Source organism: Sorex fumeus, unplaced genomic scaffold (genome assembly GCF_029834395.1).
Source record: "Sorex fumeus unplaced genomic scaffold, SorFum_2.1 ptg000008l, whole genome shotgun sequence".
In the NCBI taxonomy this organism is placed as follows: Eukaryota; Metazoa; Chordata; class Mammalia; order Eulipotyphla; family Soricidae; genus Sorex; species Sorex fumeus.
The window spans coordinates 11,251,339-11,279,233 of record NW_026606065.1 but is presented as its reverse complement, the minus strand read 5'-3'; the positions used below and the strand labels follow the sequence as shown (position 1 = coordinate 11,279,233).

The 27,895-nt window shown below is 43.8% G+C and overlaps 1 protein-coding gene across 1 annotated transcript in view; it reads left to right on the top strand.

Annotated features, from left to right (window-relative positions):
• Nucleotides 1–18,819, top strand: part of DDX43 (DEAD-box helicase 43) — a 30,130-nt gene extending 11,311 nt beyond the window's left edge. The window contains exons 6-17 of the mRNA XM_056109496.1: nt 2,851–3,007; nt 3,229–3,347; nt 3,795–3,905; nt 4,638–4,779; nt 5,625–5,725; nt 7,974–8,061; nt 10,003–10,130; nt 10,336–10,445; nt 10,903–11,041; nt 12,477–12,564; nt 15,275–15,432; nt 18,569–18,819. Coding sequence (XP_055965471.1) covers nt 2,851–3,007; nt 3,229–3,347; nt 3,795–3,905; nt 4,638–4,779; nt 5,625–5,725; nt 7,974–8,061; nt 10,003–10,130; nt 10,336–10,445; nt 10,903–11,041; nt 12,477–12,564; nt 15,275–15,394 — 1,303 coding nt within the window. The 3' untranslated portion in view covers nt 15,395–15,432; nt 18,569–18,819. The remainder of the gene's footprint in view (nt 1–2,850; nt 3,008–3,228; nt 3,348–3,794; nt 3,906–4,637; nt 4,780–5,624; nt 5,726–7,973; nt 8,062–10,002; nt 10,131–10,335; nt 10,446–10,902; nt 11,042–12,476; nt 12,565–15,274; nt 15,433–18,568) is intronic.
• Nucleotides 18,820–27,895: the final 9,076 nt, after the last annotated feature.

Genomic DNA, 27,895 nt, shown 5'->3' with positions numbered 1-27,895 from the left:
ATGTTCCCTTTCCTAACTTACCTTGTCCCCTTGCCATTTCATTCCCATTGAGCCTTTGGTACGCACTTAGGAGGTTTCTTTACATCCCACATGAGAGAGGTCGTTCTGAGTCCGTTCCTCTCTAGCTGATTTCACTCAACATGCTACTCTCCAGATCTATCCACGGTGCAGCAAATTGCATCACTTAAAGGCTGTGTAGTATCCCATTGTGTATACATGCTATAACTTTACTCATTTATCTGTACGTGGGCATTTGGGTAGTTTTCATATTTGGGCTTATATAGTGCTGCAGTGAACACGGGTCCAGATGTCTTTTTATAATTTGTGTTTTTGAGCCCTTGGGGTTTATTCCCAGGAGCGGGACTGCTGGGTCCTATGGAATCTCAATTCCTAGTTTTTTTTTTTTGTAAGGAATGTGCATATTGTCTTCCAAAAAGGCTGCACCAGTCAACATTCCCCCCATCAGTGAATGAGGGTCCCTTTTTCTCCACATCCTCCCCAACGATGATTGTTGTTGTTCTTTTAGATGAGTGCCAGTCTCCTTGGCATGAGATGATATCTCACTGTTGTTTTGACTTGCACTTCCCTGATGATTAGTGATATAGAGCATTTTTTCATATGCTTTTTGGCCATTTGTATTTCTTCTTCCAAGCAGTTTTCCCTGAGTGGTGCTCAGCGTACAGTGTGATGCTGGGGATCAAACGTAAGCCCCCTCGTGTAAAGCATTAGCTCCAGCACTTTGAACAAGCTCTCCAGCCTGGGACATAAGTTTTGGGAAAGAAACTAATCTTGCGTCAGAGAGCTTTCTTTCCTTACGTGTAACTGTTCCCAGTTTAGTCACCTGGCATGACATGGTCCCCTGAGCATTGCCAGGAGCAACTCACAGACACCACCCCTACCCTGAAAAGTAATTTTTTTTTTTACCTATCAAATGAGAAATTTCTACTTCATAGAATTGTTGAGGATTCATTGAGGTAAAATGTGTTGGACGCAGGCAGATCCTCAAATATTTGTCAAATCACTCTTTTAATTATAAAGCATGTGATGTTCAGGTTCTATTCTTTGGGGTTTTTTTTCCTTACCTGGCAGTGCTGTGAGGCTACTCTCAGGTCAGCATTTGGAGATAGCTCTTGGCAGCTCCCAGGAGAACATGCAGCATTTGGGATCAAACCTGGACCTCCTGCATGCAGAGCTTGTTCTCCAGCCTGTGAAATTATCTCTCCAATTCTCGGGTTCTGTTTTTGAAAGGGACCCACTATCTACTATGTTTGGATGCTATTTGCAGTTCTTTACTGGGGCACTAGCGAGTGCCAGGTACCGAACCCCTGCTTCCTGCCTGCATAGAAGCTTTGTACGCACTCAGCCCGTTAAGTTTTCTTCTTTCTCAGGTTTTATCCTTAACCTGCTCATAATCTTTCATTGACCCATTCTTATGCTAAAAGTTTTTTTTCCTTTCTGTCGCTATTCAGATGAGTAAAAGATAGACTCAATATTTTTCATATATATATGTATGTGTATATATATCTATATATATAGCACATATATATAGATATATATATGGTGGGGAAAGGGAGGTTGAAGTCACACTGGTGGTGCTTAGGGCTTACTCTCAGCTCTGTGTTCAGGGATCACTCCTGGAGGTACTTGGGGGGCCATATATAATGCTGGGAATTCTAACCAGGGTCAGCTTATGCAAGGCAAGTGCCTTACCTCCTGTGCTATCTCTCCAGTCCTAGTTACTATATATATATTTTTTTAATGTAGGAGTACTGCTATTTATTTAGCCACTGATTAGCTGATTGAATTGGGAATTGGGCACCTTACTTTTTTTTCATTTTTTGTAATTTTATTTATTGAATCGCCATGAGAGAAGTTACAAAGCTTTAGGGTTTAAGTCTCGGTCATACAATAAAACACCCGTACCTTCACCAGTGCCCATTTTCCACCACCAGAAACCCCAGTATACCCCCATCCCACACCCTCCCCTACCGGTGGGGCAGATGATTTCCACATTACTCTCTCTCTACTTTGATTACGTTCAATATTCTGACACCAGACCCATTATTATTATTTGGGATTTTACCCCAACACTCAGATCTGCTGAAAAGGCAACAGTAGACAATTTGTTTTCTATTGCTGGTTATAAATAATATATCATGTCGTATGGCTGCAGTAGTGGCTGCGATTTTGAAATTCCGAAATTATAACAATTAAATCTGGAGGGATTTCTGCCAAAACCTGCTGGGTTCCGAAATTTGTTCCTGAGTCTCTGGAATCATGGCCGTCACGCGGCTTGATCAGGAGCCAGATCAAGGGGTCTCGTTGGTACGGGGAGGAAAAGGCCAGCTCCATCCCCATCCTGTGAGGCCCCACGTATCTCATCACTGAGGGCCCAAACCTGAGTGTCCAGTGGCCTCTGGAGGATGACGGCCACTGAGCCGCCAAGGGGTAGCAGGCGGAGGGACAGCACCCATTTCCCCCTGGGGTGGCCCGGCAGCAGTAACCTACTGCATTTCAGACAGTAACCAGACGCATTTCTGCCAAAAGCCACTGGGTTCCTAGATTTGCTTCTGAGTCTTTGGGATCATGGCCGTCAAGCAGCTTGATCAGGAGCCAGAGAGGCTGTTTGTGGGCGATGACTCGGGGTCTCATTGGGATGGGGAGGACAGGCCCAGCTCCACCCCCATCCCGTGAGACTAGTTACTATATTTTGCTGTAATGATACCATCTGATTTTAATATGTTGCTGTTTAATTTCTAGGTATGACCTGAGTTAATTCAGGGGGAAAAAAATCTTGCTTGCAGAGTAAAGTGATCAAAGTCATTAATTTCTGTTCTATTTTTCTTAAAGGAAGGAAAATTATAATATAATGTGTGATGACTTAAAAGATGGTGAGAAACGTCCGATACCCAATCCTACTTGTAAATTTGAGGATGCCTTTCAATGTTATCCTGAAGTTATGGAAAACATTAAAAAGGCAGGTTTTCGAAAGCCAACACCAATTCAGGTTTGTTACCTTAAATTCCAATATTTCACTGACTTTTTTCCTTTCCAAAAACACTATCAAAAAACAATGTTTAGAAGTATAAGCACCAGGAAACAACTGTATCTGATCACTTTCCCGGGCCCTCTGGCATCACAGGGACAAGAACTCAAATGTTTGTTAAAGTTTGGGATTGCCAGAGGTGGACACTTGACAAAATTATTTTAATATTTGTTTTGTTTCAGTCACAGGCATGGCCAATAGTTCTGCAAGGAATAGATCTTATAGGAGTAGCCCAAACAGGAACAGGAAAGACATTGTCATACTTAATGCCTGGATTCATTCACTTGGACTCTCAACCAATGTAAGAATTTTTATCTGGGTTCTCTTCATAAGGGTTTAATAGATTTAATAGATATCTAAAGTGCAGTTTTTTTCTGTTGTATTAGTCATATGGCAATATTGAATCTCAAATATGGACATGTGCACTCTATTGGTAAAAGTCTATACTAAGAAAAAAAATTGGAAGCCATTGTAGTATCTATCAAGAGCCTTATTTAGTGTAACATTGGAAGCAAACTGTCTAAATTATTGCATACCCAATACAATATCTCATTTTCTGAAAGAATGTTTGATATGTTCGATGAAAAGCCTTGCTTTTGGGTTTTGAATTATTTTTATTTAGATGTTTCTACATCTCCCCACTTTCTGTGTGAATGTATGTGACTTTGACTCTTACTGTAACAAACATTGACAGCTCTGAAAAAGTGTACAATGTATCTGAGATGGATAATATTGTTTCTCTCTAAAGACCTAGAGATGAAAGGAATGGGCCTGGTATGTTAGTCCTTACACCCACTAGAGAATTGGCTCTTCAAGTTGAAGCTGAGTGTTCTAAGTATACATATAAAGGTCTTAAAAGGTAAGTAATTTCTTTGTAGTCATTACTGTATCAGTACAATCATTTATAGCTTTATATAAATTATTTTCTTCATATTTCTACACATTTTTCGAACCTGATCGGCTCAGCCTAAATCAGTTATTACCTGTGATCCATATCAGCTGTGGCTAGAGCTTAGGGTTATCAAATACAAAAATGACTTTTTAGAATAGTCACTGAAGGTTGATGGCTGTGGATAGTTCTCAGGGACAGTTACTGTCAGAGGCTTTGGTTTTGGGTTGGGAGACGGCACCGCTTGTGGTGCTCAGGTTATTCTTAGCTCTTTGGTCCTTCCTGGTGCTTGGGGATAAACCAGGGTCCGCTGCATGTAATGCAAAAGCCTTAAGCCCTGCACTATCTTTGTCCAAAGGTATTAGATTTCTTAAAACTCCATACACCTCGGGGCTGGAGCAATAGCACAGCAGGTAGGGTATTTGCCTTGCACACGGCCGACCCGGGTTTGATTCCCAGCATCCCATATGGTCCCCTGAGCACTGCCAGGGGTAATTCCTGAGCGCAGAGCCAGGAGTAACCCTGTGCATTGCTGGGTGTGACCCAAAAAGCAAAAAAAAAAAAAAAAAAAAAAAAACAAAAAAAAAAAACCTCCATACACCTCTTATTTTGTTAAATCCTATCTAGATGCTTATGTGGGTGTAGCTTTTGAATTGTGATGCTATATTCCTTACCTAAATATCTACCTCTTCTTTTTTTAAGTGTTTGTGTATATGGTGGTGGAGACAGGGATGGACAAATCCAAGGCCTGACAAAAGGTGTAGATATCATTATTGCAACTCCTGGGAGACTGAATGATCTTCAAATGAACAACTTTGTCAATCTGAAAAGCGTGACCTACTTGGTAATTATGAAGTAGGGATTTGGGATGTTAGGAGGAAAAGCTGTCCATTTCATAATGGTTTTAAATCCTAGGAACATTTCCCTGCTTTGTTTTTGTTTTTGAGGTCATACCCAGTGGTGCTCAGGGGCTTTTCCTGACTCTGTGCTCAGGAGTGACCTCTGGTGGTACTCATGGGGCCAGATGCAGTGCCAGCATCAAACCAGGGATTGGGCACACACAAGGCAAGCACTTTAGTTCACGTACTCTCAGACCCAACTCTGTAATATGGTAAAAACTTTAAAGATAATTATATTTTAATTTTTTTAGATGAACACTGGGAATGCAGATCAAAGTTGGGATGTTGGTTGGTCCTCCCATTGTTTATTGATTTGCTCGAGCGGGCCCAGTAATGTCTCCATCATGAGACTTCTTGTTACTGTGTTTGGCATATCGTATACGTCACAGGTAGCTTGCCAGGCTCTGCCGTGCGGGCGAGATACTCTCGGTAGCTTGCCGGGCTCTGAGAGGGGCGGAGGAATCGAACTTGGGTTGGCCATGTTGGCCGCTTGTAAGGCGAATGCCCTACCGCTGTGCTATCGCTCCAACCCGCAGATCAAAGTACGAAAAATAAAATTAAATCCACATGGATGTTTTAGAAATTTAGAAGTCTCTTATTGACTAGATTTAGAAACTACTGGTCAACTTAGAGTCAATCTATTTTTAAAAGCCAAAATAATGTGATTTACTTTCCCCTGGAAGATTGGTTGTTCTTGTTTCAGAAAATGATTTTCAATCTCTTGATAGTATATTTTTTAGAGATAATTGCCTCGTCAGCAGCTAATCTAATCGAAATCACTTTAATGCAGGTTTTAGATGAAGCTGACAAGATGTTGGATATGGGATTTGAACCTCAGATAATGAAGATTTTATTAGACGTGCGCCCAGATAGGCAGACTGTTATGACAAGGTGGGTATGTGCACAATTGCCAATCTATAAAATAGAGTCTACAGCCATACCACCCTGAACACGCCTCTTTGTACGTGAGTGGGGGTGGGTGAGGGTTTGGAGTGGGCAGGAAATGATGCTGTGCTGAGGATGAGAACCCAGGGCCATTAGAGTTGTACGCCTACTTGCTGAGGATGAAATTTACTTTTGGTCTTTTTGTCAAAGGATTTTAGAGCAGTACTTCAAAGTATATTTGACATTCTTAGCATGCCATCATGTAGCTTACCAACTTAGGACAACAGTGAAACAGTGACCATCGGGTTTCCTAAGTAATACATCTTTCTAGAAAAATATGCGTAGGTTGCTCAGATTCAGTGTTTCATGTGTCACTTTGAATAACTGTTTACCTCTCCTTAGATTTCAATGATTGATGAGTTTTTTTTTCCCAAGATAAAACTGAATGCAGAGGAATGAATGCACCATTTTTTCTTGGGCTTAAATCTTTTGTGTCATTAATATAAGAAAAAAAGTGAGGAAATATTATTAAATTCCTCACTTTGTTTTCTTTCTCGTAGTTTTTTTTTAGGGGGGATCACACCCAGGCAATGCTCAGGGGTTCCTCCTGGCTCTGCACTCAGGAATCACTCCTGGAGGTGCTTGGGGAACCATATGGGATGCTGGGAATCGAACCCGGGTCGGCTGCGTGCAAGGCAAACGCCCTACCCGCTGTGCTATTGCTCCAGCCCCTCTTTCTCATAGTCTTGTCATTAAAAAAAAGTGAAGTTGAATTTTATTGTAATTACTATGTATTTCCTTTCCTGTTTCTTATTTTTTGGGGGGGGGGGGGCGGCACATCTTGGCAGTGCTTAGGGCATACTCCTTGCTCTGTGCTAAGAGATCACTTGTGGTACAAGGAGACCATATACAATGTCGAGTCTGGTCAGCTGTGTTCAAAGCAAGTACCTTACCCATTGAACTCATTGGTTCAATTACAGCTCATGTTTGTTTCATAATATGCAATACTGGAGAAACGTTTGCACTTATGTATCCTGTCATCAGCACACTCAAAATGTTTTATTTAGCATAAACACTTGGTTTTGCTTATTGGTGATGTCAGAAAAAAAAATTTCAGGTTTTTTTTTTTTTGAGAGGATCGGGGGAAGTCACACCCTGGCATGCTTAGGGCCTGCTCCTGGCAGTAATTGATCATGATCATGTGCATTGAACCTGGGTTGACCATATGCAAGGCAAGCACTCTACCTACTATATGATCTCCCTGTTTTTATTGCCTTTTAATATAAAGGTAAAAAGAACTAATCTGATATTGAATTGGTTTTACCTTCCCATAGATTAGAACTGATGTCTCCTTCATCTTTGGATTGTAAACCTATTTATTAAATTAAGATTTTCATCTAGTAGCTTAACTACCGTTGAGCAGTTCTTTGTGAAAAATACATTCTATGTGAAGTCTTCGATACTGAAAGATACTTGATTTGTCTTTCATGGGTACTTAGGTTTCCATGAAATTTAATAATGTGACATATTCTTTTTTTTCATTGATCAATATTATTTATTTTTTAATAATTTTTATATATTTTATTTTCATAAAAGTAGTTCACAGTAGTTCATTACAGATAAAAATATTCAAACACCAATCCCATCACCGAGCACCTTCCCACCACAATAAGAGGGAAGTGTGTGAAGGTTGTGATATTTCATTCTGGAGCCATTTAAGCCCATATATCAAAGAATACAGCAAGTATGTTAAAACCAAACGAATGTCTGCTACTTTTGGCACAGAAGTGGGCTAGAGGTTGTGCTTGAGTAAATTCTGCATTGCTCTCTTCCGGGACGTTGAGTTTATAGTCTCTGGATCTTGGCCGTTGATGAGATTACATGGCTCCAGGGGCAGTTTGTGAGTGAGACTGCCAAGATACCGGAAAACTGGGGAGTCAGGGGGAGGATGCCCAGTCCTGATCTGAGCGGGCTTGGAGATCTCAGTTACGGGTCCCACATACTGGGTTTTTCTGCTGGTTCCCTCTTGGGTGAGGGTCATTCAAGCGTGTGGAGAGGTCATTCAAGGCTTTGGGCATGGCTGTGGTTGGGTTCTGGAGGTTGTCAGCTGCTGGAGTGCTGCTTGGGATGGGGAGAGAAACTCAACCTGCCCCTCTCTGAGGTGCCCTGGTGAAGACAGCCTGGCGCAGGGTCAGGACATTCTGCCAATAATGTGATATATTCTTAATATTTATGTATCTTGTTTTATTTCTAGTGCAACTTGGCCATATGGTGTCCGTCGGCTTGCACAATCTTATTTAAAAGAGCCAATGATTGTATACGTTGGGACTTTGGATCTAGTAGTAAGCCTTTTTAAAAATACTATTGTTAAAATACTTAAGCATAAACTGTCACTGTCACTGTCACTGTCCTCCCGTCCATTGTGAGACTTTGTTGTTACTGTGTTTGGCATATTGAATACGTCATGGGTAGCTTGCCAGGCTCTGCTGTGCCGGCGAGATACTCTCGGTAGCTTGCTGGGCTCTCCGAGAGGGGCGGAGGAATCGAACTCTGGTTGGCCATGTTGGCTGCGTTCAAAGCAAACGCCCTACCCGCTATGCTATGGCTCTAGCCCAAGCATAAACATTCTAATTAATTTTCAAAGTCTTGTATGTCTCTTCTGCCTACTCCAGTTCACAGGAATTCTAGATCTAGATAATTTGGCCCATAATTTTGTATGTGTCTAAAAGAACTTAACATTCTTAAGATACTATTGTCTCAGTTATTAATTTTCCTTAATGTAAATAAATGCCAAGTGTTTGTGATTTGGAAGGAGGGGCCACAGCCAGCCGTGCTCAGGGCTTGCTCTGGGCTCTGTTTTATGTCTCTTCTCCACTATTAAGTTCTCTGGACTTTCACTCACTTATGAATCTCGGACTGGGCTTGTGGCTCAAATGGTAGAGCACATCCATGCCTTATATGTGTGAGGCCCTGAATTGGCGCGCGTGCGCGCGCGCACACACACACACACACACACACACACACACAGCACTGTTGGATGTGTTGGAACAGCAACAACAAACTGACACTGGCCTTTAAATCAGTAATTCATGAGAAACTGAGCTTTGCTTTGCTTTTTTTCCTTTTCTTTGTGGGGAGGCCTACACCCAGCAGTGTTCAGGGGTTACTCTTGGCTATGCTCAAGGATCACCCCTCGTGGACTCAGGATGCTGGGGACCGAACCCAAGTCAGCCATGCGGAACGCAAGTACCCCCCTCACTCCATCTCCCCAAACTGAGCTTTTGTTTAATCACAGATGAATTGCTTTGCCTAAACTCAGTATTTTTTTTTTTTTTGCTTTTTGCTTTTTGGTTCACACCCAGCAACGCTCAGGGGTTACTCCTGGCTCTGCACTCAGGAATTACTCCTGGCGGTGCTTGGGGGACCATATGGGATGCTGGGAATCGAACCCAGGTAAGACGCGTGCAAGGCAAATGCCCTACCTGCTGTGCTATTGCTCCAGCCCCTAAACTCAGTATTTTCTTGGAAATTTCAAATAAGGCTGGGAAGTGCTTATTTCTTTTATAGAATGCTCTTAATATCTGTATCTTAGCAGGGTCAAAAAATGATACCAAAGTGGAGGGAGGGGGAATGGTACCAGTGGTCACGGTCACGGTCCTCCCGTTATTCATCGATTTGCTCGAGTGGGCCCAGTAGCATTGTGAGACTTGTTACTGTGTTTGGCATTTCGATTCGGTACCAATGATATTTGAAAATTTGCAGTAAGCTGTCAGGATAGGGACTGGAGAGATAGCCCAGGGGCTGAATGACTATTTTGCAACTTGGAAGGCCTGGGTTTGATCCTGACACCACATGGTCCCCCAGCACTGCCTGGAGCAATGCCTGAGCACAGAACTGGGAGCAGCCCCTGAGTACCACAGCATGGGGGTCAAAAACAACAAATTTTTCATACTCACGGAGTGAAAACTCACATGACGATTATCTTTATTGCCAGAGCTGGACCCCAGGTTTCATCATGCTGGGCTTCCCAAACTCTGCCTCACATAGGGGTTATTCCTTTTACCACGTAGTAACCATTTGCTTCGCACACACTGCCAAACATTCGGGAGTTCCCGAGTTAGCTTGAATGAATAATAAACAGTACAAGACTGAGACACAAGCCCTCGCTTGAAAACAGATGATTCTGCAAGCCTATCGAATGACTAACCAGTGTTGGAAATAAGATTGGTTTTCAGCCTTTTTACCTCTCAGTGTTGATCTGCTCTGACCTTTAAATCTTTTAGGCTGTAAGTACCGTGAAACAGAACGTAATTGTCACAACAGAAGAAGAGAAACGATCCCATATCCAGACTTTCTTAGAGAGTATGTCTCCCAAAGATAAAGTCATTGTGTTTGTCAGCAGAAAAGCTGTGTAAGTGTTTCGTTTTTTTTTTTATACGTCCTTAGTCATCAGTCAGATTGACTTGTTGAGTGTCATTCCCGTTGGTATATGAATTTCAGATAGGGGTGTGTCTTATAGCATGTTATTTCAGACTGCTGCAAATAGTAGTAAAAACTAATGAATTGATTGTATTAAAATATGCACTTAAGATCATTGACTTTTGTCTTTTACTTAGGGCTGATCACTTATCAAGTGACCTGGTTCTCCGACATATATCAGTAGAGTCTCTGCATGGAAACAGAGAACAGAGTGATCGAGAGAGAGCATTAGAAAACTTTAAAACAGGTACATTTTTACAGAAATATTGGTTGCAGTTTATAAAGTGTTCAATGCCTCATTTCTAAGATCTATTCTCAACTTGTAAGTTCTAAAACTGTACTAAAACCAGCTATCCAATTCAGAAATGTACTATTTAAACCTCAGTATCAAAATAATAATTTGTTGTGGGAAATACTTATATTTCTATTAATTTATCTGAGTGTCATATATATATAGTGATATGGTTCAGCTGATTTTTTTCAGGGATCATTTGCTAAATCATGGTGTTGTGAACTTAATTCAGACAATAAAAATCCCTTTCCCATTTTTACTGTCTTATCAGGTGTTTAATGCTTTACTATGTTTTACTATTATTGCTTTGTAATGGTTTATCTGATGAAGTATTGGGGGAAAATACATCTTTAATGTAGTCTTGGGCTGGCATTATGCTAGATGTCTATATTCATTTGGCTTTACTCTTAAGGAAAAGTAAGAATACTGATAGCTACTGACTTAGCATCTCGAGGTCTCGATGTCCATGATGTCACACATGTCTACAATTACGATTTTCCACGGAATATTGAAGAATATATACACAGAGTAGGGCGCACTGGAAGGGCTGGGTAAGTACAACATAGTCGATTCATGAAAGAAACCAAGCCTGACTCCACATCCCAGCCCTCAACTATTCGTGACTAAAATAATGTTTAGACTCATAGTCTTGGTGTAGTCTGCAGCACCCCTTATACTCCTGGAGGTCCCAAGCACCGCCTTTGTGGCCCTGGTTGTCCCCAGTTAGTTGAGAATTGCTAAGTGGCTTTCAGCCCTTAAGAGCACCACCTGGGAGACCGACTCTTACCGAGAAAATTGAGGGTGCCCCAAGCACAAAAATTTGTAAGTCTACACCTGTACGTCATTGTGTTCACTAGTAAAAAAAAAAAATGAAAACTAAAAAAATAATAATAAAATAAATTTTAAAAATTGAGGGTGCTATACCCTGTGATGCTCAGGGCTCACTGGGGTCTACTACATGCAAGGCAAGCTCTTAACCCTGTACGCTCTTAGCAGCTCCTCCCCACCACCACCACCCTTTTTTGCTGTCCTGCCTTTAAATCTAGGGACCTCTTTTATTTATTTATTATTTTGGTGTTTGGGCCACACCCGGTGATACTTAGGGGTTCCTTCTGGTTCTGCACTCAGGAATCACTCCTGATTAGATTTAAGGCTAATAAAATGAAGAAAGACATGGGGAAAAAAATTGGGAAAAACCCCAAGGAGGAAAACCACGGTTGGAGGCATCATATGGAATGCCAGGCATCAAAGCCAGGTCAACTGCATGCATGGCTAGCACCCTGCCCGCTGTACTGTGTCTCTGGTCCCTATCCTCGGTACCTCTCTTATTGCTTAGTCCCTAGCAAGTGACCTCTTCTCGACTCCACCAGACCAACGGTTAGCTGCCAGTAAGAGGTGCTTTCTCTCCACGATCACAGTACAGAGCTGTGCCCAGTAATTACCATTACTCAGTTTGGCCTGTGTAGAAGAAGCTTGCTCCCACCAAGAGTTCTACTGTCATAAAACTCTCCTAATAGGCAGTTTGAAACATTATACCATCCCACGTTCCTCTCAAAACTCTCCAGAGAAATTGGATACAATGGTCCAAAGAGATAGTACAGGGATTGAGGCACTTGCCTTGCATGCTGCAGACCCTTGTTTGATCCCTAGCACTAGGAATGATCTCTGAGCACCACTGGATGTAGCCTCAAAACAATAGTAAAATCAAGGAGATTAACAGCCAAATTGCTGTCTGAATGATGCTGTCTTAATATACAATCTGTATTTGACCTAGTCAGGGTTTTTACCATTTTTTTTTTTTTGGTTATGGGTGCTATTCCCCACAGTGCTCAAGGGCCACTTGGCTCCTACCCATCGATGCTGGGATTGAACCCAGGACTTTGGGTTCCACCACCCTCTCCAGCTGACATTTTTATTTAGTTCTTTTGCTGACTTAATTATAAATACATTATAAATCTAATCCCGTATTCTTCATCTGTCTTAAAGGAGGACTGGGGTGTCAATCACCCTGATCACCAGAAATGACTGGAGGGTTGCCAATGAATTAATTAGTATTCTGGAAAGAGCAAACCAGGTGAGAATATGCAGCTCACTGGGCTGTGACCTCTGCAACTTTTTCTAATACATGTCATTTTTAAGAATGTCAGGTGAATGAGACCAGTTGTAGTTACTCTGCTTAACATTCATTGATTTAAAGAAGGCCTTTGATTCTGTTGAGACGGAAGCGGTCATTGAAGCCCTAGCCAATCAGGGCATTCAAGCCCAATACATCAGGATCCTCCGTGAGCTGTATTGCGGATTCACTACCAGGATCTCACCATTCTACAAAGAAGTGATCGTTGATGTCAAGAGAGGGGTGCGGCAGGGTGATACCATTTCACCGAAACTCTTCAGTGCCACCCTCGAGAACATCATGCGACGACTGGAATGGGAAGGAATGGGAGTGAAGATAGATGGTCGGCAACTACACCACCTCCGCTTTGCTGATGACATAGTTCTAATAACACCAAACATCAGCCAAGCGGCACAAATGCTGGCCGACTTTGACCGTGAGTGTGGAAAGGTAGGACTACAGCTGAATCTTACGAAGACAATGTTTATGAGAAACAGCCTTGTTCCTGACGCCCCATTCGCTCTCAATGGAACGACCATCTCCGAATGCAACAGCTATGTGTACCTAGGTCGAGAGGTCAACATGACAAATGACCTGGCACCCGAGCTGCGCAGGAGGAAGAGAGCGGCTTGGAACGCCTTCAAGAACGTCGAAGAAATAGCTAAGAGGACGAAGAACCTCTGGCTCCGGGCACATCTCTTTGATTCCACTGTTCTTCCTGCATTAACATATGCCTCAGAGACCTGGGCCCTACGCAAACAAGATGAGAACGCCATTCAGGTCTCCCAAAGAAGAATAGAAAGAGCTATGCTTGGAATAACACGTTTCACTCAAATGAGAGAACGAATCCGGAGTTCTGACATCCGTCGACGATCAAGGATCAGGGACGCTGTCTCATATGCCAAGGTGTCGAAAATCAGATGGGCTGGTCACGTAATGAGATTTAAAGACGACCGTTGGACTAGAGCTGTTACTGATTGGATTCCACGGGATGTAAAAAGACCGCGTGGCCGCCCACCTACCAGATGGTCAGACTTCTTTGTCAAGATCATGAACGATCGGTTTGAGGCCCTCCATGTTCCCGGAGCGAAGAGATGCCATTGGGCTACACTAGCACGCGACAGGGACAAATGGAGACGTTACTGGCGCCCGCTCGAGCAAATCGACGACTAACGGGAAGTTAAGTGATTAAGTGATTAAGTGATGTCATTTTTATGTAATTGAGGTACTAGGGTTTACTCCTTACCAGGAAAGAAATATTGAACAATGAGCATGTTGTAAGAGGTGGTGAGTGTAACATGCTAGAGATAAAAAGAGTCTACTTGTGTAATTAGGGAATTGCCTACAGCAGATAATTAGGGGACCTAACCTGACTGGCCACCAGGGGAAGGAACTAGTGGAACAGGGGCGGGTGTGGGCTGTAGAAGGAATAGGGTAAGAGTTCCCTCAGGGCAGTCCTTCCCAAAGTGGACACTGTCGCCTCCCTCCCTCCACCCCCCGCCGATCACCACCACCAGAATGATGATGCAGGAGACAGTAGTTGCTGCTGGTAGAATTTCTAGGGTATTTTGTTTGTTCACTTCAGGTGGATTTCCAGAGGGCACTGAGGAATTTTTTAAAATTGTGTATATTTTTGTTTTGTTTTGGGGTCACACTTAACAGTGCTCAGGGATCACTTGTGGTGATGCTTGGGGGACCACGTGGGGGACCGATCAAACCCGGATCAGCCGCATGCAATACAAACACTCTACCCACTGTACTACCTCTCTGGCCCCAGAGTATCTTCTTAAAGGGGAAAGGGGAAAATAAGTTTGGGATCCTCTGCAGCAGAGGAACATGTTTGGCACAAAAAGAACCTTCGAGAAGGGGGAACTGGGTAAGATTTGAGAAGGGCACTGGGAAACAGTAGATGGGGTGGGACAGGGGGAGGGGGAGAGGGGTGGATGTGGTATAACAATGGGGCTTTTTTAGGGGGGTTTATATATGTATATGGGGGTTCAGGGGGTTGGGCCACACCCAGTAATTCTGGAGAGGTACACCCGGCTCAGTGCTCAGGGGTAGTTCCCAGTGGTGAGCTGGCAACCACACAGTGCTAGGGATGAGACCCTGGACTCTTGCACACAAAGCATACACTCCATCAAGCTATCTCCCAGCCTTCACAGATGATTTGCTTTGGTTTGAGGTGCTAGGACCAAATCCAGGCCTCACACATATAAGGCAAGTGTTCTGTCACTGCACTGCATCTCCAGCCTCCAAGACGGATGGGGTAGGGTTTTTTTTTTTTTTTTTGGTTTTGTCTTTTTTTCCGGACCATACCTAGCAGTCCTCAGGGCTTTCTCCTGACTCTGTGCTCTGTGCTCCTGGCAGGGCTTGGGAGACTATGAAGTGCCCTGGGATGGAGCCAGAGTCAGCCGCATGAAAGGCCTTACCCACATTTCTATCTCTGCAGCCTTTCATGGATGTTTTTAAGATCAGTTTAGTTCTAAAGTTTTAAGGTAAATTGAGAGTTAATATGCAAGGGTAAACATTTCTCTGAAAGATGTTATATGACCCCTTAATTGTGGGAAATTCTCTGAGTTGAACTAATTTGGACGCATGGTAGCATATTATTGAGCGTTTGTTGTTCAAAAAGGAAAAATTAAATCTCAGTAGCACACTTTTTTGGTTTCAGATTATTCCAGAGGATCTTGTATCTATGGCTGAGAGATTTAAGGCTAATAAAATGAAAAAAGATATGGAAAAAAAATTGGGAAAACCCCAAGGAGGAAAACCAAAGAAGTTTTATTATTAATGTCTTTGCTGAAAAGTGGTACCAGACTACTACACAAGGTAAAATTTGGGAAACAAATACCTGATTTTTTCTTTCTGTCTTGGGTGGGGGAGGGGGCGCGGGGAGAGCATCCGTGGTGGTACTCGGGGATTACTCCAGGCTCTGCACTCAAGAATTACTCCTGGCGGTACTCAGGGAGTCCTATAGAGCGTCAGGGACTAAAGTTCGAGGCAAACACCCTACCCACTGTACTATCTCTCTGCCCCCAGATGCCTGATTTTCTGTTTGTTTTTGTCCATACCCTGTGTTGTTCAGGGGTTACTCCTCCTGGCTCTTTTCTCAGGAATTACTTCTGGCAGTGCTCAGGGTGCAGGGGTCAAACCTAGATCAATCACATGCAAAGCAAGTGCCTTACCAACTATATATGCTATCTCTCCAGCCCCTGATTTTCTTAACTAGGCTTTGTTGGTGCTTATAATGTAGTCTGTATTAGCTCTTATGGTCCTTAGTCTAACAAATTTCTAGGTATTGTTCTTGTTTATTTCTTTGTTTTGGGGCTACACGTGGTGGTGGCCAGGGCTAGCCACTCCTGGCTTGATGCCCACTAGATGCTGTTTCTTAAAGTCGTTATCTAAATTCCAGTTAATCTACTTTATTTAGGGTTAAAATTATTCCTTCACATTGAAAATATAAACTAAGTTGCACAAAAAGATAAGATTGGGTGTCATGGAGTTGGTGAAGGTATAAGTCGGTATAATGCAATTTGGTAATGTATACATACAAGCAAATCTATAGGTTCTGGAGTCACACCTGGAGGTGTTCCGGCCTTGCTCCTAGCTGTGTTCTCAGAGCTCACTCCTGGCAGGCTCAGGGACCATATTGGGGGGCAGGAACCAAACCTGGGTTGGCCACAAGCAAGGCAAGTGCCCTACCTGCTGTACTATCACTTGGCCCCTCTTTTGCGGGGAGGGTGGGGTGAGGTATAAAAGCTCCTTCGTTTGATATAATCCCATTTGTTTATCTTTGCTTTCATTTACTTGGGCAGTGGGGATCGTTTTTGTTTCAAAGCCATAATGTTCTGTCTGTTTCCTTCAATATCATTTGTGGGGAAATGACAAAAAAAAATTTAATATAATGCCCAGTCACTTTTTAAAAAATGGACATAGGAATTTACTAGACATTTCTCTGGAGGAAATATATAAAATGACAACAAACATTAAGAGAGTTTTGGCTTTTGTGCTCCTCCCCCCCCCCCCCCCCCGGGAGGGAAAGAGTGTCTGTCTCTTCCACCTTCCCCCCTGCCCCCTGCAGCATGGTGGCCGCCGCCCTCAGAGCTTATTGGACAGCCAGGTATGAGCCGGTGGTGGGTGGTGACGGGGCAACTACAGCCTCATGGGATGGGGGGTGGAATCAGCACTTCCTTCTTGCTCTGCCGAGGCCACGAGTTGCCCCCCACAATCGGCTCTCTGGCAAGGCCATGGCCCCAGAGGCCCGCGGACCTAATTCGGAAACCAGCAGCTTTTGGTGAAACGTGAGTGGACTATGCAGTAAGTTGTGGCACCATGCCCCTCCCCCGCCCCGCCCTGGGAGGGAAAGGGTGTCTGTCTCTTCTGCCTTCCCCCCCCCCCCCTTCAGCAGGGTGGCCGCCGCCTTCAGAGCTTATTGGACAGCCAGGTATAAACTGGCGATGACGGGGCAACTTCGGCCTCATGGGATGAGGGGGCAGAACCAGTACGTCCTTCTTGCCCTGCTGAGACCATGAGTTGCCCCCCTTGAGCAGCTCTCCAGCACGGCCATGGCCCCAGAGGCACACAAACCAATCTCGGAACTATGCGGCTTTTGGCAGAAATCTCTCCAGACTTAATTAGTAAAATATCAGAAATCCAAAATCAGCAGCAGCCGTGTGACATCATGTGGTCTTCATAACGAGCAATAGAAAACAAATTATTTCACGATGCCTTTTCAGCAGGTTTGGTCGTTGGGGGGAAATTCCAAATAATAATGGTGCATCTTTTGTTAAAATAATGAATGTAATCAAAGTAGAGAGAGAGTTAAATGGAGATCATCTGCCTCGCAGGCATGGGGAGGGGGGCATGGGGGGTATATTGAGGTTTTTGGTGGTGGAAAATGTGCACTGGTGAAGGGATGGGTGTTTGATCACTGTATGACCAAGACTTAAATCTGAAAGCTTTGTAACTGTTCTCACAGTGATTCAATTAAAAAAAAAAAATTCTAAAGGAACCCAGTCATAGGGAATGGGGGGGGGGGGGGGGGATATAATAGTTTTGCATGCAAATTACAAAAAAAAAGTTTGGCTTCATTAATAATGAAGTAAACACATGTAAATCAGGGCCCTGATGAAATCACTCTTTCCAATCAGGATGGCTGCTCGTTAGAGCCTTTGTGCATGACAGGTTGAAAGGTCAAATGGTAAACACACCACAGAAACTAAAACACTTCCCAGGAAAGTTCCAGAGTGCATGCTCTGCATGTAGGAGATATACCGAGCACCACAGGAGGAGTATTTGAGCATGGAGCTGGGAGTAGCCTCTGAGCACTGCCAGGAATGGGCTCCCGAGCGAAGATGTGTATATGATGCAGCCATTCGCTTTGTGATGCATCCTCAAGAGGACTGAAAGCAGGATCCCTGGAAAATCTTTTGTTTGCCGAGGTTCTGAGGAGCTCCCTGTCACCAAAAGGTGGCAGCTCAGTGCTCAGTGCTCAGTGCTAAAAGAAAATTCCCACAGCAACCACAGCGTGAACATTGAGTACACTATGCTGAGTAGAATAAGTCAGTCACTAACAAATATTTTGTGATTCCACTTATGCATGTGCCTGGACTAATACATTGACAGAGGAGGAAGTGAGGAGCTGTTTAAAAGGTAGACTATTGGGGCTGGAGTGATAGCACAGCGGGTAGAGCGTTTGCCTTGCACATGGCTGACCCGGGTTCGATTCCCAAGCATCCCATATGGTCCCCCGAGCACCGCCAGGAGTAACCCCTGTGCATCGTTGGGTGTGACCCAAAGAGCAAAATAAATAAATAAATAAAATATTCTGCATGTTGTTATAAAGTTAGTGTAAATATACTTAATATTATGGATATAATCTGAATGTTGGGATGTTACATTTTATGTCTTTTTAACTTTAAAAAAATGGGAACAGTAGTTTACTTTATTTCTGTTTATTTTTCAGCATTCAAGACTTTGTAGAAACGTACTATTTAAGATATATGGAAGTACTGAAAATATGCTGGCAGTATGAAGAGACAACTGATTTTTAAAATAATAGTGTTTAAAAATGTAGAATTCAGTATTTTATATTTTCTTTAACAAAATCAAAAGTATTCCAGTGAGTCTAAAACATTTTTAATTTATATTAAGGAATTTAGCATTAAGATTTTCTACTTTTTCCTATCTGTTTATTTAAAATAAAACAAAAGGCTTGCTCTTCAAGCCTACGTTCTCCCTTGAATATGTATCTCGCTTGCTTGTCTGCACTCTGTTTCTTTGAACACATACTCTCCCCTCGTATCTTTCTAAGTAAATTTCAGTAGGGCTGGAGCAATAGCATAGTGGGTAGGGCATTTGTCTGGCACCCAGACAACCTGGGGTTTGATCGCTGGCACCACATATGGTCCCCCGAGCCCACCAGGAGTGGTCCCTGAGTGCAGAGCCAGGAAAAAGCCCTCAGCAGCATTGGATGTGGGTAGAAAAAATCAACAAAAAATAAAATAAAACAAAATTTGGGGGCTGGAGAGATAGCACAGCGGGTAGGGCGTTTGCCTTGCACACAGCTGACCCAGGTTTGATTCCCAGCATCCCATATGGTCCCCTGAGCACCGCCAGGTGTGATTCCTGAGTGCAGAGCCAGGAGTAACCCCTGCACATCGCCGGGTGTGATCCAGAAAGCAAAAAATAATAATAATAAAACAAAATTTTGTCTCCTACATTGCTGTTGGACTGGAGCGATAGCACAGCGGGTAGGGCATTTGCCTTGCACGCAGCCAACATGGCCAACCAGAGGTCGATTCCTCTGCCCCTCTTGGAGAGCCCAGCAAGCTACCGAGAGTATCTTGCCCGCTCAGCAGAGCCTGGCAAGCTCCCCATGACGTATTCAATCTGCCAAACACGGTAACAAGAAGTCTCACAATGGAGACGTTACTGGGCCCGCTCGAGCAAATCAATGAACAACGGGAGGACCGTGACCGTGACATTGCTGTTATATTAAGGTCAATCCTTGGAGAATTTAAAGCTTGTTCAGATATCCTCACGACAGTAGACAAGATGGTACTGTTAACAAAATTAACTTTTACCTTTATGTATTAAAAAAAAAAAAAAAAGACCTGCTGTGTGTAGTCACAAAGCGGCTAGGGAAATCCCAAGGCTCGCTCTCTCCACCTGCATCTGTGTTCGGTGGTCTCGGGTCACTTCCCCACCAGGGACAGCCAATGCCAAGGGCTGATGAAGGAGGAAAAGACAGCCAGGCTGGTTGATGATCAGTTGCCGTTTATTCCATTCTCCATGCACCTGTTCCGGCCTCACTAAACGCCCCTTTCTAGTCTCACACTGCCCCCCCCCCCCCGCCTTTGGGCTCTGCCCTTTGCCCTCCCTCTCCCAGCCTGGTCTCTCCCCAACTCCCCCCACTGGGGGCAGCAGAATCAACATATCAGAGCCCTTCCTGCTTGCCATTCAGGCTCAAGGTTGGAAATACCACCTAGGTTGTTCTCCTTGCCTTAGTCCAGTAACTTAACATCTTAATTCTACTTCTTCATATTAGTAATTTTGTATGGACACAGGAAGAGATACATGAAGCTTGTAGGGTGACTCTCCTGGGAACATCTCACTGTAGATCTCAGACTACAGTGCTCAGGCCAGATTAATCTTTCCTAACCCTAGCAGGGTCCTAATCCAGCTGTTACTTTTTGGATCATGACAATTTGTCCATGCCCATGTTCTTACAGTTAAGTATTATGGCACTTTAGCCTGGCCCATTCAATGCCGGGGTAGCTCACAGCTTGCCCTGGGTCTGTCCAGTCCCTTATCGAGACCCTGCTTTTGGGATGCTATGAAGCATTTGGTAATTGAGGCTTAAGTCGAGAGAACAGATGCCCAGGAGTGCATATCATTCTGACTGCATTTAACTCCCAAGTTACAAAAGCATAGCATTAACTGTCTTCCTGTGTCTATACAGAAAGGACATTGCAGGGGCTGGAGTGATAGCACAGCAGGTAGGGCATTTGCCTTGCACGCGGCCCGACCCGGGTTCGATTCCCAGCATCTCATATGGTCCCCCTAGCGTGGCCAGAAGTAATTCCTGAGTGCATGAACCAGGAGTAACCCCTGTGCATCGCTGGGTGTGACCCAAAAAGGAAAAAAAAAAAGGACATTGCTCTGAATTAACTATGCAAAGGACTTAAGGAGAAGAGAAAAGCAATATTTACAAGTTAATAGAGTCTGATTAGGAGATAAAGGCGATTGTTTGGGGAAGCAGAACACAAAGAAAGAGGTTACAAGTAAACACAGAGGAATGGGAGCACTGTGATGGGAGTGACCCAATAAACCTAAGCTCCTGTGACAAGGCAGAAAGGACAAACCAATGTACACTGCTGATCTCTCTCAGCAGCTCTTTTATTTTGTGACTGCTAATCAATATTTTGTTTAGAGTATTTTGATGAAGTTTATAAAATAAAAAGTTACTTATAAATAAAAAGTTTATACCTTTTCCTCTTAGAAATGAAGCAGTGAGGAGTTCCTGGTGCTAAACTAGAAAAGATTTGTTTCTAACATTTAGTTCTTATCTTTTAGCTCCATGCTTCTAAAAAATATATATCCTAGTAATGGTATCTCCTGTTCTGGAGTATCTAGCAGAATCAAGGGAAGATGACTAACACAAGAAGAATGGAAGGGACACAAACCCCCACCCCCCATTCCGTGGCCCCAAGAAACTTAAAATTTTTTCCTGCTTGCACACACGATGCTGACATGCCGTCATTGCATAACTCAGAGGGCCATCATTTACATAGCTCAGCCTATACTGACACTGGAGAGTGAGAGTCCACCTCACACAGACTTCTCAGCCTCAGAGCTACCCACATTCAGGTGAGAGATAGCTCGCCTGCTCTGCACGTGGGATGCCTGGATGTGAATCTTTGCCTGGGGCAGCTGTCCTGTGCATCATTGGCTATGTACCAGCCCCTGGTCTCTACAACCACTCACTAAAAATTAGTACTGCCCCCACCAGTTGGAACTAAAAAATTCTCTCCAAACATTCCTAAAGGCTTTTGAGGGAGGCAGTGGTTCAAAAACACCCTTCACCCCCAGTTGACAACCACAGGAACATAACGATTACATTATGGCACATCCATTCAGTGGTTTATTGCAAAAGTCAAATGAGCACGTAAGCTAGGAATTTTTAACCTCACATGCAAGGCATGTGCTATGAATTCAATCCTTAGCACCAGATACCAATCCCCTCACCTCCCAGCACTGCATGCAAGATGCGGGTCCTATAAAAAGAATTTAGGAAAAGGTTTCTCTGGGCAAAGAAATAGTAGATATGTATTAAAGCCTTTCATATGGCAGACCCCATCTCGAATTCCTGGCACTGCATAATAAGCACCATCAGGTGTTGCCTCAATACCGAAAATTTAAAAAAAAAAATTTTAAGACATGTCAGACCTATCTGTACAGACAGCGGTCTCTTTTTTTTTTTTTGGCGGGGGGTGGGGGTGGGGCGGTTACACCTGGCATTGCCCAAAACACTGGCATTGGACTTAAGTGAAGTGATGGCCCAAGTCCACTCACTCATGGTGGCGAATTTACCTTGGTGCTACATAGATGTGAAAAGCTGAGGTTCACATTGCCTGGGTGGTAAAAGAAGACACTATGATTTGGGGTACCTCGTTATTATGTCCACTAGAAGGCAAGTGGTGCAACAACCGTTTCAAAAGGAAGATACGAGGTACCTTCAGTCCAAGCTAAAAATAAGTCTCCCAAATAACTTTTAAAGAATATTTAATAGTACAGTGGTTAAGGTCTTTGCCTTGCACAAAACTGGCCCTGGGCACCATGAACTGTACGGACAAACATTTACAGAAGTGATCTCTGAGCAGAAAGCCAGGAGTAACTTTGAGCACCAATAGGTGTGGTCCCAGAACAAAACAAAATTTAAGTATGCATTTACTAGAAGATTAAACATGATTGAACACTGGAAAAGTGAACTAGAAGTTAAGTCACCATTAAAAAATATTGTTTTAAGTGCCCGAGAACAGATGACTGGTTAAAGAAACTTGGTATATCTACACAGTGGAGTACTATGCAACTGTTAGAAAAGATGAAGTCATGAAATTTACATACAAGTGGTACTACAAGGAAAGTATCATGCTAAGTGAAATGAGTCAGAAAGAGAGGGACAGACATCAAAAGATTGCATTCATCTGTGGAATATAAAGTAACAAATTGGGAGACTAACACCCAAGAATAGCCAAGATAAGTACCAGGAGATTCACTCCATGGCTTGGAGGCCAGCCGCACATGCTGAGGGAGAAGGCAGCTCAGATAGAGAGGGGAGCACCAAGTAAAGGGTGTTGGGAGGACCCTCCCAGGATGAGAGATGCATGCTGAAAATAGATTATAGACTGAACATGATAGTCACTCAATGCCTCTTTTGCAAACCACAGCACCCAAAAGGAGAGAGAACAAAAGGGAATGCCCTGCCACAGAGGCAGGGTAAGATGCGGGGATGGGGGATGGGAGGGATACTGGGATCCGCGGTGGTGGGAAATGGGCACTGGTGGAGGGATGGGTACTCAATCATGGTATAATTGAAACTCAAGCATAAAAATTTGTAAGGTCAACAACTGTACCACATGGAGTTTCACTAATAAAAAATTTTTTAATTGTTTTATTAGATGAGTCTTTAGTATAAAGACAAAACAGATTGAAAGTACAACAGGGCCATCTTTGAAGCGTTCAGCATAAGAGAAAGAACACATGGAGGGTGCGGGATCCCGGAGGAAAAAAAAAAAGAAAAAACAGGTTCCAAAAAGAGCCGAGATCACCCGCAAGTTCCAGATGGAGTAGGTGCCGCATCCCGCCTCCCCCAGATGGAACCCCGGTGACCAGAAGCCTCTACAAACACAGCTCGAGTATGCGGGAACGAGGACTTTTTCTCAAATCTGCCGGACTACACCTCCCAGGTAACCTCTGATTCCGGAAGTCACGCCCACAGCCCGCCCCCCAGCGCCATCTTTGAAGCGTTCAGCATAAGAGAAGGAACACATGGAGGGTGCGGGATCCCGGAGGAAAAAAAAAAAGAAAAAACAGGTTCCAAAAAGAGCCGAGATCACCCGCAAGTTCCAGATGGAGTAGGTGCCGCATCCCGCCTCCCCCAGATGGAACCCCGGTGACCAGACATCTCTCTGTATACAAAGTGATCAATGAGAAGTAAACCACCCAGTCTTTCTCCCTGAAAGTCAGAGTTAAGTTTGGAGCACGGCCACAGCCCCAGAAACACAAGGACTTAATGCAGAACCCAGCAGCTTAGAGCAGAAAAGCGAACGGACGATGAGTTAACCCAGGCCATCATTTCTGCCCAGAGGGGAAAGGGTGTTGCCCCATTCGCCCTCTCTTCTCTGGAAAGAAGGATGGCGGCCGCATGGGAGCCTTGTGGACAGCAGGTATGAGCCGGGGGTGTGGGGGCGACTAAAACCTCATGGGAAGGGGGGCGTTCCGGTCCGTCCTTCACGCCCTACTGAGGTCACCAGTTGCCCCCCACGAGCGGCTCTCCAGCACGGCCACAGCCCCAGAAGCACAAGGGCTTAATGCAGAACCCAGCAGCTTGGAGCAGAAAAGTGAAAGGACTATGCGTTAATCCAGGCAATCATTTCTGCCCAGAGGGGAAAGGGTGTTGCTCCCTTCCGCCCTCCTCCCTCTGGAAAGAAAGATGGCGGCCACATGGGAGCCTTGTGGACAGCAGGTATGAGCCGGGGGTGTGGGGGCGACTAAAACCTCATGGGAAGGGGGGCATTCCGGTCCGTCCTTCACGCCCTACCGAGGTCACCGGTTGCCCCCCACGAGCGGCTCCCCAGCACAGCCACGGCCCCAGAAGCACAAGGACTTAATGCAGAACCCAGCAGCTTGGAGCAGAAAAGTGAACGGACTATGCATTGATCCAGGCCATCAAGTCTGCCAGAGGGGAAAGGGTGTTGCCCCATTCGCCCTCTCCTCTCTGGAAAGGAAGATGGCGGCCACATGGGAGCCTTGTGGACAGCAGGTATGAGCCGGGGGTGTGGGGGCGACTAAAACCTCATGGGAAGGGGGGCGTTCCGGTCCGTCCTTCACGCCCTACCGAGGTCACCAGTCACCCCCCACGAGCGGCTCTCCAGCACAGCCACGGCCCCAGAAGCACAAGGACTTAATGCAGAACCCAGCAGCTTGGAGCAGAAAAGTGAACGGACTATGCGTTGATCCAGTCCATCAAGTCTGCCGGAGGGGAAAGAGTGTTGCCCCATTCGCCCTCTCCTCTCTGGAAAGAAAGATGGCGGCCACATGGGAGCCTTGTGGACAGCAGGTATGAGCCGGGGGAATGGGGGCGACTAAAACCTCATGGGTCGGGGGGCGTTCCGGTCCGTCCTTCACGCCCTACCGAGGTCACCAGTCACCCCCCGCGAGCGGCTCTCCAGCACGGCCATGGCCCCAGAAGCACAAGGACTTAATGCAGAACCCAGCAGCTTGGAGCAGAAAAGTGAACGGACTATGCGTTGATCCAGCCCATCAAGTCTGCTGGAGGGGAAAGGGTGTTGCCCCATTCGCCCTCTCCTCTCTGGAAAGAAAGATGGCGGCCACATGGGAGCCTTGTGGACAGCAGGTATGAGCCGGGAGTGTGGGGGCGACTAAAACCTCATGGGAAGGGGGGGCGTTTCGCTCCGCCCTTCACGCCCTACTGAGGCCACCGGTTGCCCCCCGCGAGCGGCTCTCCAGCACGGCCACGACTCTAGAACACAGAAACCAATTTCTTAACTATCTGACTTTCAGTAGAAATACTTCCAGGGTCAATAGGTAAAATAGCAGAAATCCAAAACCAACATTTAATTCTTGAACCCAGCTGTAGAAAGCAAATCACTTCACAATGCTTTTTCAGCATGTCTGATTTGGGGGTGGGGGTAAACTCTAAATAATAGTGGTGAATCTTTTATTGAAACAATGAATCTAATCAAAGCAGATAGAGTGTTAACTAGAATTCATCTGCATCACAGGGACGGGGAGGGGTGGGGGGTGGGGTTTTATTGGGGTTCTTCATGGTAAAAAATAAGTATTGGTAAAGGGAAATGTGTTTGATATTTGCATGACTGAGACATAAACCTGAAAGCTTTGTAACCTTTCCCACAGTGATTCAATAAAAAAAAAAAATTATCATTCAAGGAATTATATATTTATACAAAGCCCCTAAGGAATGAAATTTATATACACAAAAAATAAATGTCTCATGACTTTATTCCAGCTTAAAAAAAAAAAAAAGAAAGTACAACAGTAGTACATTATACAAAATTCAGTCATAAGTTCTGACATACATTCAGTTGGAACCCCAAATGAAAGCAAGAAATTGGGCCATGGCCAACACCTGAAAAGATAATGATAATGTTGAAAAAGATAACGAAAAGAATCCACAGCACCAAGAAACTTAATGGCTCTCATGCAGAATAAATAAAAACACACACTGATTCACATCATAATGAAAATCCAGAATATCAAAGGCAAAAAACTTTAAGTCAGAGAAAAACTTATCTAACTTATTACAAACCTGGGAATATACGCTGAAACATCTCTTCATTTTCTATTGAAATCCTATAGGCAAGTAATCCAAGTCAAAAGGTTCTACATGGCTAGCCTGTAAAAAGTAGCCTTCAGCTCTTCTACCCTACATCTCCAAGATGCAACCATTTCAGTTTTAATCCATTTCTACATAACTGTTTTCTTGAATTTTCATATTTGATGTTGTCTATTGCAGTTTTATTGTTAAGAGCCAACCAACTTTTTTTTTTGATAATTCAGTGTTCACATCTGTGATGTTCAAACTCAGGGGAGGCACCCTCTGACTCCATTTTCTGCAACTTATATCTGTGCAGGAGAGAAATGAACCCAACCCAGAGAGGTGTGCATTGAAACATGTCAGAAAGTCTAACAGTGGGATTTATGTTGGGAGTCCTGGGGCTCACTACTTCCAGCTCAGACAGCCTGAATTTCAGATATAGGTTAGACAAGATGGCAGCCTACCACTTAGCTTCAGTAAAACTCCTGGACACAGAGGCTCACGTGAGCTTCCCTGCTTGGCAATATTCCATGTCACTGTTACAGGTTGATCAGAAGAGTAATTCATGCATGAGTCCAAAGAGTTCCCCAAACCTTCCCAAAGTCTCTTAGTATGTTCAAATATAGTAGGTTGTGAAACAATTTACATAAAATGCACAAATCATAGAGAAGACTGATCACCGACATTAAAATCTTTTTCCCCCTACATTAAAATCTTAACATTTGCTTTATTAAAAACATAAAGATGATAAAGGCAATATAAAGTGAGAGAAATGTGTGATAGATAACAAAGGTTAAGTATTCAAAATATATTAAAAATTCTATAAGAGAATGAGAAAAACAAAATAGCAAAAAATGTGCAAAATAATATGAATACGAGGCAGTTGCCTACAACAAAACAAAAAAAAAAGCTAAAATTTTATTTCATGCCCATTTTAGTTTAAGACTGTGGGAATCTTCAGCGCCTCTTTTGCAAACCACAACACCCAAAAGGAGAGAGAGAGAACACAGGGGAATGCCCTACCACAGAGGCAAGGTGGGATGGGGGGTGGGGGGTGGGAGGGATACTGGGACCTGTGGTGATGGAAAATGGGCACTGGTGGAGGGATGGGTATTTGATCGTTGGATAATTGAAATCCAAGCACAAAAATTTGTAAGTCTACAACTGTACCTCATGGTGTTTCACTAATAAAAATTAAAAAAAAAAAAACTTTGGGAATCTAATGCTTTTGAGAAATACAATATGTCACCAGTTAACATCATGGAAGTACAGCTAAAGCAAACAACACAAAATGAAAATAAGTTCTCAGATAACATTTTGTTTCATGTGATTGGAAACATCTTCCCTTATATTATTAAAAAATGACATTTTCAAAACACTTTTTCTTTACATAAAATTGTTCCTTAACATAAAAAAGTAAGCTCAATTTTCTAGTCTAGTATTACTTACCCTACATTTTCTTATAAAATTATGAATCTCCTGAGACAATATAATTTATTTTTACATTTCCTTCTTACGTGTCTTATCACCTGGACAGGAAACCGCAGAATACACTTGTACACTGCACATCAAAGTGTAACAGTTTCATGGAGGTGCTAATCATTGGTAGTAGTGTCTTTCACAAACTTCCTAATAGTGTCATTCGCAAACATGAGAACTGTGCTAGTTGAAAAGTTTTCACTAAGTGCTTGATTCATTCAGTTCAGGTGA